The following is a 12,798-nucleotide window of genomic DNA, read 5'->3' on the forward strand; positions in this document are numbered from 1 at the left end:
GCCAGAGAAGTAAACATTTTGGATCTGTTCAGTCAGTGCCAAAGAATCATTAATTTCTGACCTTCTACAAACATGAGCAGGAAAAGAATTTACAAGTGTCTTCATAGTCATCCAGCAATGCAAAACCACAGAAAACCCTGCATTGGGGTATAGGGCAGGTGTTGTGCTTAAATTGCATTTACACTTTATTTACCGTGTAATTTCCAGAATCATAAACAGCAAAGGAAAACATGAAGCCTAAGTTCATAATGGGTGATAGAAGCAGCATATGAATGAAAAATTAAGTGAGAAAATTCAGCTGTATTGTCTTTTTTTTTTTTAAAGGTATTGAACCTTTTTCTGGCCTTGCTGCTGAGTTCATTTAGTTCAGACAGCCTTTCTCCTACAGAGGATGATAACGAAATGAACAACTTACAGATTGCTGTTGCAAGAATTCAGAAGGGAATAGATTATGTGAAGAAAAAAGCAAGTGAATGTGTCCAAAAGTCTTGTTTGAGGAAACAAGCTGTTGTAAATCGAAGAACAGCAACAGATCAGTTGAATGAGAGAGACCATTGCATTTCCAACTGTACCGTTGCTGAAATAAGGAGAGATACAAATTATCACAAAAATGAGAATGGAATGACCAGTATTATAGGTGGCAGTGATTATACATCATTCATAAACAACCCGAACCTTACTGTTACAGTACCAATAGCTGTTGGAGAATCTGATTTTGAACATCTAAATACAGAAGAGTTTAGCAGTGACTCAGATTTGGAGGAAAGCAAGGAGGTAAGATGTAAATATTTTATATTTTGTATGAATGAATTATACCAATTGTATTCTTTCATAGTATGGCTCTTCCTGCTTAGAAATAGGAAGCGATTGTGATTTGAGATTGTTGGACTGTACTGAGTGAATAAACTGAAGGGAGAAAGTGGAGCTAAAGAGAGTAGGAAATCCAGGCAGAACTGTATAAACATATACGAACCCATTTATAAAAGGGTTTTGGAAAACAAACTTTTCCAAATTTTTAGTTGGATAGACAAACTAGTATATGTGTACAGAATAAACACAGACAAAAGACATGGTTTTTTGTATATAATCATAATATTTCCGTGAAGTAAGGATGAAAGTAAACTGCTATTTAAAAAGATTAGAAGAGATGTTAATAAAGAATATTAATACCCTTTGCATCTGATTTTTAAAGCTCACTGAATTCTACAGAAATCAGCATTATTTATACTGAATAATCTAACAGAGGTGCTAACTCAGGCTAATGAGGGCAATAACGACAGTTTTTGAGTTCTGAAGTTGAAATGATTGGGGAAGGGAATAATGGCAGTATTATAAGGTGAATATGTCTACTAAAAATTACGAGAAAAAATTAAATTACTGAATGAAAAAATATTAGTTTCTTGCTTGTTTGTGGGAGCTTTGAACCAGTCACTTCAAAGACAACTGCCTGACCTTAAACTGGGTCTGCTTTAGGAAAGTAGTCATTTGTCAGCAGCTGCAGACTGAGAGGGGGAAGCAAAGTCATGGATTTCAGCAGGATACTGAGATACTTTGAAAATTCAGATTGCTATGCTGTGACTCCAGTGCAGACTGTGTCTGGTATCAACTCCCCTGGCCCTGAAGACACGATGATGTTAATGGACTGTCACTGCTTGTGCAGACAGCCGTACTCCAGCCTGGATTGCTTTGTCTGGATTGTTTTGTTTTCTTTTGGGGTTTTGGGGTTTTTTTATTTGATTGGTTATGGACTTTTTAGGTTTTTGATTGTTTTGTTTTGATCTGGCAATGAATTTGCCCATATTCTTTCCAAATTTTAGAAAATAAGTTTGTTCTAGCAAAGTATAGTTAAATTCAGCTTAAGTTTGAAAGGTGTAATAAGGTGACTCTTTAGGTGTTTCTTTTATTGTAGAGTGCAGTGTTCAATAGTATTACAGTCATTTATTATTTCAGTAGCTTGTTTCCTGACACTTCGTTTGTTCCATCTGTTTTTGGAGGTTCTGTTACTCCATATATTATGTTGACCTCTCAGTTGAGAAGACTTTAGATTACTAAGAGGCTTCTTAAAAGCAAAGCAAACAATATTCATAACTTGCTTTAAAGTATTAACTGTGCTTTGTAAGGAAGCTATAATGTCTGCTGAGCAGCTGCTACATCTTTTATGTATTATTAATCTGAATAAAGGATACTGGCCTTAGTGTGTTTTAATAAAACTTGGTTTTGTTGGAGGAATATCTGATGAATCCAGGTAATTTACTCTTGCTCTGATAACTGTGTTAAATCTAACCCTTACCTGAAAATTATTCAGCAATTGAAGACACCTGGTTCTTCACTATTTTATATTTAAGAACTGGATAACAAAATCTATGCCTTCTCAGCTCTGATATTCAAGATTAAACATCAGCATTAGCTGTTTACAAGATACTATTACCTAGTATTCATTTTAACTAACTCAGATTTGGAAAAGTGGCTAGGGATTGGCGTAGTTGAAAGACAACCATAGGAGATACGTAAATTAACAACAAAAAAGCGTTTCATGTACACTAGTTCATAATCAGTAAGGAGATTGTCTTTCATTTTGTAGATTACTTCAGCTCTTTCTTTCAGACTTCCTCTTTAAGTGGGAGCAGTTTATATTGGAGCTGTTAGATAGCTATGTTATTTGATAAGCCTTTGAGAAGTCATTATTGAGAAGTGAGATTAGATTTACACCAGAAGACTAGTAAAAGACAGATGTGAGGTAATTGAGGAAATTACAAGTTTATTGCTAGGCATGGGTTTTCATTTTTATATTGCTATGTATCTGTTAAAATCCATAATGCACCTTAAACTGTTTGAAACCTTTTTTTTTTTTTTTTTTTTTTCTTAAGTCATGCAGTTAAAAAAGCTAATGATGCTGGGAAAAATTGCTTACCCAGAAGTTTTCGTGTTTGACCTGGTATGATTGATATTTTTTGTTTTGTTTTGCCTGTGGCTTCTTTCTAAAAGTGTATTCTAGATACGTATTTGGTATCTAGTGAAGACCAGGAATAACCTTGAAAATGAAATGCAGGAAAAAATATATTTCTGTTATTTTAAAGGTCTAATTGCTATCATTTAGAAGATGCTTAAAGCTGTAATATACATAGTGTGGGTGTGTCTGTCTGTCTTCTTGGCTTGGGTTTTTTTTTTTGGGGGGGAGGGGTTTGTTTGTTTGTTTGTGGGGTTTTTTTAAGTTCAGGCCCAAGTCCAATATACATCTACGAGCTTCAGATATTCTGCTAATATTACCTCTTTCAGTATGTCTTGGATATGCTTAAAGCTCTAATCAACAGCTATGAATACTATGTTTTGCAAATGTGTGACATATCTAGAAAACACGTTTTTAAATAAGTAGGAATCCATACTTCTGCTCTTTCCAGAACTCAAACAATGTAAAGGGTACCGTGTTTTAACTTCATTGCGTACCATTCTTACTTCTCACAGGAGTAAAATCAAGCTGGATCAGTCAAGAATGCAGATCTGGTGCTTTTTAACCAGGCAGAGCAACGTGTCAGCACGTTTACACAGGTTACCTAAACAAATCATACATATATGATCACTTTTGAGATTGATTGGCCTGCATGCTACTCAGCTACAATATATTTTTCCCCATCCATTGCAATGTAGTGGAAACATGCACAGCCGCTCTGTAAGCTGAGTCCCATGACTCACGTCACAGCATGGTTGTGGGCAACCCCAACATGTTCCTCTCTCCTTGTTACATCTTTGATATTTTCTGTACTACTTCCGTGGCATAACCATATTACATATGTACAATTACTTGTATGCTAATATATTTATATCTTTTGACATAAATTGTTTCATGTTTGTTCTCAATGTTTTTATAATTTACATTCTAGTTTTCTCATAGAAGAGAAGCTAAAATGTAGGATGAAAGATATGCTCTTAGGAACAATCCATATCTTTTTTTTTTTATACATATGCATAGTCTTTTTTAATATGGAGGTAATAATTCAGTTATATTCTACTCACGAAGTTTCTGTATGTCTGTAAGACTGGAAGTTAGGGAATCATTTATATCAGTTTTTCTCTTCATCGTCAGTAATTGTTTCCTTGTGAACTTAATCCAGCTGCTTTATTTTTAGAAAGACAGACATAGAACATAATTTCAAGCAAAAATTCTATGTAGGATTCTGTGTAGGTGTCTAAATAAATCTGGGTGTTTTAAAACAATATAAATAAGGAAGTTCAAGCAAGAAAGAAATATAAAAATTAGGAAAATCCAGGATAAGGCTAAGATTAAGACAATTGTTAAAAAGACAAAATAGGAACCTAGTACCCTCCCAAAGCTCTAAACTCAGGAACTCTGGAACTGTAAAACAAACCTTAATTGTACCAAGCTATGTTTCTTATTCCTGATGATCTCTTCTGAATAGCTAGGCAGTTCTGCTCCTTGCCATTGAGGTCATTGAGGTCCAGGGGTCATTGAGGTATTCCTTTTCCAAATACAAATTTTGTTCCCGTGGTTTTGTTGTGGAATCCTGCATTATCTTTCATGTATTCTTTTGCACCGTATTATATATTGGAAATATTTCAGGTCTCACTTTGTGCCCAGGGGGCCTGTAAGCTATTCAGAAAGATGGAATGGAAAAATATCTTTCTAAGCATTTTTCCAAACCATTTTAGAAAAGGCACTTAAGTAGGGGACACTAGAATGTGGTAGTATCCCATCCTACTGGTGCTAAGTATGGGGGGATGATTCTGATTTATGTTACACTACTCCTGCTTCAAGCTTCTGCTGTCATGAATCTGGACAGGTGTAGAACAGCATGAAAAATAGTAAACCAGGGGCTTGTAATCATTTGACTGAAAAATACTTGAATCTTTTTCATTTGGATGTCACATTGTCTTACTGTAACCTTCTTTGCATAATAAGGTGATGCCTTTTTTTTTTAATAGATATGCATGCCATTTTTTTTCTAAGTTACGTAGAGAAGGGGAGGTAGGTTTTGGGTTTAGTTTGGTGAAAAAACCCTAAGTATTTTCTATGGACAATACCTTTGGTTTCTTTAAAAGGTAAATAATTTGCAAGGCTTATTTATAGACACACTTACTTTTATTCATTCAAAAAAGATAAACAAAAAGATCTCAATAACAGTGGGTTTGCTAACTGTGTTTACACTGAACAGTACCATACTCAGTGATAAGTCAAGCTGATGTAGTAAAGATGATGATTACAAAAAATGTGCTTTGTGTCCTTTTTGTTGTTTAATTAATAGTTGAGACTAAATGGAAAAATGAGATTGTTTTTATTGAAGAAGTATTTCCTGCTGAAAATAGATCTGATTAAGCAGGAAAATATTCAATTGATGGAATATAAGCAGTGTAACGCGGGTGTGCTAAGGTTTTCTGTTGCATTTCTACATAGTAATGTTTTTGGATCCTCTTTTCTAAGAGGCTCCTGAACATACTCTGCAAAGCGCTGTTATCAACAATCATCTTTCACACTTCACTGCAGTTGTTTACCTCCTTCTCCAGCAGAAAGAGACTCAGTCTACTTAAATTAAAAAGAAAACAGAGAGAGAGAGAGAGAGAGACAGACAGACACCTTTAGCAAATGAGATGAGATTATGTAGCACAGTCTTCCTGTGGGTTTGTTTTGTTTTTTTTTTTAATTACACAAGACGATGTTTCCCTTTTATTCCTCGTATTATCAGCTGCATTGCTGGTATGTTTGTTCTTTGCTTTGGAGGTTGGGAAACATATCAGATTCTCCTTTACTATTTGAATATCAAAATGTGAATGACTTGTAAGTGGAATGCACAGTAGATTGCATCATGTGAATAATCAGGCGCCTACTTATTATTAGCTCTTATTACAGAGGTTTTTTTAAAGTCATTATCTGCAATTTTGTGTACACTTTCATTTATTATTTTTAAAATGATGCTTCACTGAAGATTGACTCTTTACTAATTACCTCAAGCAATCCTAAGTGGCTTCAGTGGGACAATTTGTAGTAGTGACATTATTCTTGCAAGCATTTGTGCCATCATACTTTGACCCCTTCAGGAAAAAAGAAAGATGATGAGCTCCAAATTTTGACCTTATAACAGTACAGTAGATATTTGTAATGAAAAAAATAATGTGTTCAAAATCTGGGTAGCTTTTCACTGCCAACAGTGAAAAAGAAAAAAGATATTATATTGAAAGAATTTTCTCTAACAAAAATGTTTTAGCTGCTGATTTGCAAATGTGAAGGAAGCTAATCAACTTTTGAGTACCTGAGTTGACCCATTCAATCCAGTGCTTAGTGTATATACAATGAGGCCTTCTTACCTTAGTTTGGTAAATTTTGAACATGCCCTGGAAGGTGAAGGATGAACATTTCTGTCTTTCCTAAAAGTCCTGTTCCTGGAGTGATTCACAAAATTAGTTAGATCTCTGCAAACTTTGTACATAGCAAAGAAACTAACTGAATTTTTAATTAGAACAGGGAACTCTTCTATGCATATTGCTTTTTACTGTCTGCTTTTTTTGTTGTTTGATACCTTCATCTTAATGAAAAATATGAGCGCCCCACATGAAAAAGAGAACCAATGTTTAATTAAATCTGTAACTCTTCAAGCACAGGATTATATCCTACACTGTCCTTAAAAGAAAGAGGGAATCAGGCTACCTGTCCTTTGTTCATTGAGCCTCTAATTTGATTTCTAGAGTCAAGAAAATTGCTTTCTTAACTAAAAATAAAAAAATTCTCTAATCTCTGATTCTTCTACCATATATTAAATATGTAACTTCATGTTCTAAACACATTGATTCTTTTCAGTTTCTTTTCCGTTTATGGTTGTTCATCTTTTAATGTTGTTAATTCATAAAAATCTGTATACTTTCAGTTGAATTCATGTCATCTGCTCAAACGGTGTACTAAGTAGCTTACAGTTCAAATGACCCAGGTTATTCATATTGCTAATAAAAATTAAAACCAATATGACACAAAACTTCCTGACTCTTAAAAATATATATACTTTTTAAATTAGTAATTTGATTTATAATTCAATTCATTATTTCAGTTTACCCACCATTGCTGCAACATTTTGCAATATATGTGCTATGTCATGGAATGATGAAAGCAGCATATTAATAAAATGATGGAGGTACATAGTGCTATCCTCAGGTTCAGTAGAATTAGTGATAGGAAAAGATGTTTGCTGTGAATATTGATATTTTAAAGCTAATGCCACTAAAAATGAAAAGAGGTGTTTACATTAAATATGAGTAATTTGGGAGTTCTATTCCAGATAATCAGTTTCTAAAGTAGTAGCAAAGTAGGCAATATTATTGAATCATTTTTAATGAAAGTTAATGCAGAACGCTGGGTTACTTTTTCTTATTAAAGTCTCTGTCTTCTTTCACAAACATAGCAAAAAAAAAATATTTGTTTAATACCTGAAATAATTTTGTCCTTTCACATTTCGCAGTTGAAGTGTAAATGTAGCTTGATTGGATAGTGCCTGTAACTTGTCTCTTTTATACCTTAAATGTCTCTTAATCATGCAAGTTTAGCTAAATTAATGAAAATGGTGTTAATTCTGTAAAACCGAGGCTGTTTTACAAAGTGTGCTGACATCATTCCCTACAGACATATAGTTGTGTGATTTCATTACTGATGTTATATACTTCTTGATAATAACATTGTAAAATGTCAGAGAATGCTGTGACCAAAACTACTTTGACTTAGTTTGGTACTCATACTCAGATTAAGTGTACAGGATACCGCATCTTCCTTTAAAATCTCCAGACTATGGATTTTTGCAATACACATGCAGATTACAAAGTAAAAAATAAATTAAAACTTATTCCTTTATTAGAATTTTTTTTCATACTGATGTGACTTAGGTAATCTTAATTATTAAAACAAAACAAAATCCTTTCTTTCTGGGTGTTGACTGTACAGGTATGTGTACCAGATTAATGGGTAGTTTCAGAATGCACAATGTAATACATATGTGCATTGGCAAAACAGAATGCAAATTAATGCCAGTTGAAATGTATTTATCATACTTTTTCCTTTTTGAAACTTATCAGTATATATGAAAAAAGATAAAAGGTGTTCATATGGTAGTGATAATTATGGGTTAAGATAGGGCAGGCTTAATTTGTTTTATGAATGTGTTGAGGGTAATGTTCAAATTCACATCTGAAACAAGGTTTCATATTAATCCTGATTTTGCTTTAGCATTTTCTAATCTAGGACATAAGAATGATCCTAAGACAAAAAAATAACTAAATTATCTGTGTTCAAAGGTGACCAAATTTTATTATAAATTGTCATATATGCCATAAGTGATTAGCTTGCATCATACTGATGTTTAAGATGCCAGTGAAAAATAACTGATAATTCATTTCCTTTATATTATGAATAATAGGCACTGAATTAAAATCAGTCCTGAAAAATCTGCTACGTTTTCTCCCTTGGACAGTTTATCCTGGCAGTTCACAATTTAAAGTATTTTGCTGCCAGGATTTACTGTCTTGAGGTTGAGATGGCTGCTCTAATGAAAGTAGCTACAAAGTATACAGAATAACTGGTATTGGTTTAAAATGTAGCAAGAGAAATGATAGTAAGAAAATACTAGTAGAAAACAAAATAAATAGAATATGCATCAGAAAATCTACTTGATAGTAGTTAACTTTGATGAATGATAACACTGTACTATATTTAGACCAGAAATATTGAAATTCCATGAAAGATTATATGATACGCCTTGCAATCTCTAGGTAGAAAGTGGATGATTTATGCACATTTCAACAGCATTGACTGCTATATGTGGATGTTTGTGTGTATTTCTGGTGACAAATTTTGTTCTTATTATTACTTGCACACCGTGTTGCATGCTTAAAGTTAATTACAGTTCTAAAAATGGAAATATTAATAATGTATAACTGTTCTCAAATTTTATTTTCAGAAGCTAAATTTTTCTAGCTCATCTGAAGGAAGTACAGTTAATTTAGCTCTCTTTGGAGAAGAAAAAGCTGAAACTGAACCAGAAAAAGCATCAGAGCTACAGGCGTGCTTTACAGAAGGTATGTTTTACAGAAGGTATGGAAACAAAATTTGGGGTTAGCAATTACATTTTGGTTGTTTTCAACAAGCATTGGCAGTTCAAGGAAGCTATTTGCTACAGCAGTCCCAGATCCTAGTTTGTCAAGTCTTATGATATGATTAATTTTGCTTGTTGTAGGCAGTTATACTGAAGTCCGTGGAGCCATTTGTTTGATGCAAAGTTAAATATGTGTGTGTGTGATCATTGATAATATTTGTAAATAAACACTAAGCACAATTCTATAAACTGATTCTCAGCAATCAGTAATCCTGTTGATTTAAATGACATTTAATAGTGAAATCTGCGAGACCAAACCCTGCACCAGGTTCACTCCACTGAGACATTTAAAGCAGAATCATGTGATTACCCATGGTCTCTTCATAGCGCTAGAAAGCAATCCAGTGGATGATTCAGATCTTGGAAAGTCTCACTCAAATAATAGAGTTATTATCTTAACATTACACCATTAATGGGGGGAGGGGATGCATAAATATAATGTGGGATGCAACAGGTGAATGAGATCCTATGTTTTTATTCAAGTAAAGAAGTCTTAAGAGCATACTTGCATGTTCTTAGAACTTGCCATTTATTTTAGTTCTGTATAGCTATATCCTACTGAAATTTACTGTATAGGAATGTATTTCCCATTTTTGTGATATTACAGATTTCACTTTCCTTTTAAGTCATGATTAAAACCATTCAAAACAAAATATGCTCCAGGATTAACTCTCCTATCCGTGCTTTTTGATTTACTGTTATGAAGACACCTTTCACTTAGGCTAGGACTCTTGTCCTTTGAAATATTATTTCACTCATCTTTAAAAAAACAAAATTGTTTTGGAATGTGTGGCGATATTGAATATATCAAGCTGTTGATTAAAAAAAAGGAGTACACTTCTCAAATAATTTCACATTATATTACAGTTCTTCCTTATCCTTATATTATGTGATGTCTATCAATCCTTGGGCATAAGATTAATTTTTCCACAATGTAGGCATTTTGAGTAGTTGAAGGTACGGTAAATCATTCTTTTCACAGCAGTAGCTGTTTTATCCGAGCTGATGAAATATAGCGTAATTTACTTGTAACATATGAACTTAATGACACTCACAGGGAAACTAGAATACTGCCTTTGGGACCCATTAAAATCGTTTAAACTTGGTTATGTTTCTGTGTGATTAATAATTTTTAAAGAAATAAGGAGACTACTATTAGCCAGGCAGATACTGAGGTTCATTGAAAACTGTGCCTTGAGGCCTCATGATAAGGTAGGGAGCTCTCCAAGGTGAGGCGGAATTCTGTGGATGGTTGCCACAAATCTGTACCACATGGAAAAACTCCCATAATCTCCAGTTAAATGAGTTGTTGATGTCATGAAAGAGGTATTCTAGTCAGCCCTTGAAGCAGAGGTCGTTCCTCAGTATAATAAAATAAAAGGTGATTACATCTGTGTGATTTATTTGAACCTTAGCTGAGAGACAAAAGTATTTTTAAAAGAAGCTGCTGAACTAGCTCATGTGAAAGTTGCTATGTGTTTATGCTCTTTGTTTCTACTTCCTGAATATTCTCATATGCTCTTTGTCTATCTATATATAAATAAAAATAACTTTAAAAAATGTGTTTCTAAATGAAAATTAGCTTAATTAGATGACTCTTTTTGATTCTAAGCTTGATGTAGCATCAAGGTAGTAGAAAAATTCTGTACATGCAAGTTTTCCTACATCCAAAGTAACAAATCGAGAAGGTAAGGATGCTTTAAGTGGCATGCAGTAATTTGAAGAGCTGACTACCTCATGAAACAGGAGCTAGTTAAGCATGATTTTGCTTTTTCAGGATAATGAAAATTCTACCATATAACAATTTGTCATTGTTTGTATTATTAGGCTGTATACGGAAGTTTAAATGCTGTAAAGGCAGTATGGAAAGCACAAAAGGAAGAATCTGGTGGAACCTTCGAAAAACCTGCTACAAGATAGTGGAACACAACTGGTTTGAAACATTCATTGTCTTCATGATTCTTCTCAGCAGTGGTGCTCTGGTAAGTAGAGCTTGCACCCACAGAAACAGTGCCTATAAAAAACGTTTTCTGAAAGACAGCATTATAACACGTCTGTGTTCATTAAGAAAAAAATACAAAGTTGGCTTGAAAGAGAGCTTGGAACTAAATTCCCAGAATATTTTGGGTAATACATATAAAATAAGTCATTAAAATTCTTCTGTCAGATAACATTCTGCAGATGAATTTTTGATGAAAACAAGGTGATACGTGTGTGTGAGGTTGCTTATGAAAAGGATTACACTAAAAATCTTGCTAAGAAATTATAAGAATCATGCAAAATTGATTATATGCAGTAACGGGAATGATTATTCTACTTTAAATCGAAATTGTCCCCAAAAGCAGTATAGATACTGAACTCATCATGTTCTTGCTTTAGTTTTAGTTTCAGTATTTCTAGACTGTTACATAGGAATCCTTGAATTCCTTTATACTATTCTTAGTGACATTTAGTCCTTCACACAGCTACTAAGTACTGGCTTCTTTTAGGTTGTTGATTGACATAGGATTTGGTATATACTGTCATTATCTCTGCTCTGGCACCTGAAGCACCATGCCCCTTCGTTCTTCTCTGACCTTGGTGTTTGCAGGGTAGTTTCTCTCACTTTTTTCTTCCATCCCCATACTGCCGTGTGGTGTTTTGCCCTTTCTTAAATATGTTTTCCCAAAGGCACCACCAGCTTCACTGATGGGCTCCGCTGCTTCCTGTGGTCCATTGTGGAGCCAGCACAGGGCAGCCCCTGGCCTCTTCTTGCAGTGGCCACCCCTGCAGCCTCCCACTACCAAGACCTTTCCACCAACACACAATATTGGAATTTGACAAAGATCAGCAGCAACATGGTATTTGGTCACTGTAGCTCATTATTCTCTTTTGTTAGTTTAATTTATTATAATTGGGAGACTGCCTTCTGACTGAGCTTGACTGGGCTTTTCAGGATGACAAACTGTAATTCTGTGTTGGCTGTTATTGAAATTTCTAAAAACCTTTTTGGCAACTTGAGTCATTATATTGTAATTCCATTATCAGGCGATGATAAAATCTAAAACTGAGAAAAAATGAAATTGTAGTCTCTGCTCATGCTGGCTTTTCAAGGTAAAACATCTAAAGCTGCAAGTGATTTTACTTCACCATTTTTAATTCAGTTCTTTTGGCTTAATTTGTAGTTTGCAAAGACCTATGAATATCTGACTTATATGCAATCCATTCTTCACAGGCTTTTGAAGATATATATATTGAACAGCGCAAGACTATAAAAATCATGCTGGAATATGCTGATAAAATCTTCACTTACATCTTTATTCTGGAAATGGTGTTAAAATGGGTGGCCTATGGTTTTCAAACTTATTTCACTAATGCTTGGTGCTGGCTGGACTTCCTGATTGTTGATGTAGGTACTATACTTTCTAAGTAACCTATTTCTGTTGTTTAGGCAGGTCCTTTTATGTAACTCCAATCTCATACATATATATACAATGAGAATATAAATTGGGTTTAAAAGAACAGAAAATGACATACCAGTGAATAAGATTCCATTGTAATTATTCAGTGAGTAACTAAATCTGCCTTTATATTTATGCTATCATTGACTCCATGTGTTCTGTCTGTGTTTTACTGCACTGGGTCCCAACCAGTGAGCGAGGACTATCAGCTGATTGAA

The 12,798-nt window shown here is 34.0% G+C and overlaps 1 protein-coding gene and 1 long non-coding RNA gene across 2 annotated transcripts in view; one reads left to right on the forward strand and one right to left on the reverse strand.

Moving 5' to 3' along the window:
• The window catches only part of LOC104009975 (sodium channel protein type 2 subunit alpha), an 82,539-nt gene that overhangs the window by 52,729 nt on the left and 17,012 nt on the right, over window positions 1–12,798 (forward strand). Inside the window, exons 17-20 of the mRNA XM_087731667.1 lie at window positions 325–774; window positions 8,946–9,063; window positions 10,968–11,122; window positions 12,355–12,528. Coding sequence (XP_087587793.1) covers window positions 325–774; window positions 8,946–9,063; window positions 10,968–11,122; window positions 12,355–12,528 — 897 coding nt within the window. The remainder of the gene's footprint in view (window positions 1–324; window positions 775–8,945; window positions 9,064–10,967; window positions 11,123–12,354; window positions 12,529–12,798) is intronic.
• The window catches only part of LOC148052357 (uncharacterized), a 66,613-nt gene that overhangs the window by 6,200 nt on the left and 47,615 nt on the right, over window positions 1–12,798 (reverse strand). Inside the window, exons 4-5 of the long non-coding RNA XR_015698770.1 lie at window positions 3,445–3,551; window positions 416–577 (exon numbers count right to left, since the gene is read on the reverse strand). This is a non-coding gene — a long non-coding RNA (uncharacterized LOC148052357). The remainder of the gene's footprint in view (window positions 1–415; window positions 578–3,444; window positions 3,552–12,798) is intronic.

The sequence above is a fragment of the Nipponia nippon genome, unplaced genomic scaffold (assembly GCF_047370975.1).
Source record: "Nipponia nippon isolate SJK-2023a ecotype South Korea unplaced genomic scaffold, ASM4737097v1 scaffold_5, whole genome shotgun sequence".
Lineage (NCBI taxonomy): Eukaryota > Metazoa > Chordata > Aves > Pelecaniformes > Threskiornithidae > Nipponia > Nipponia nippon.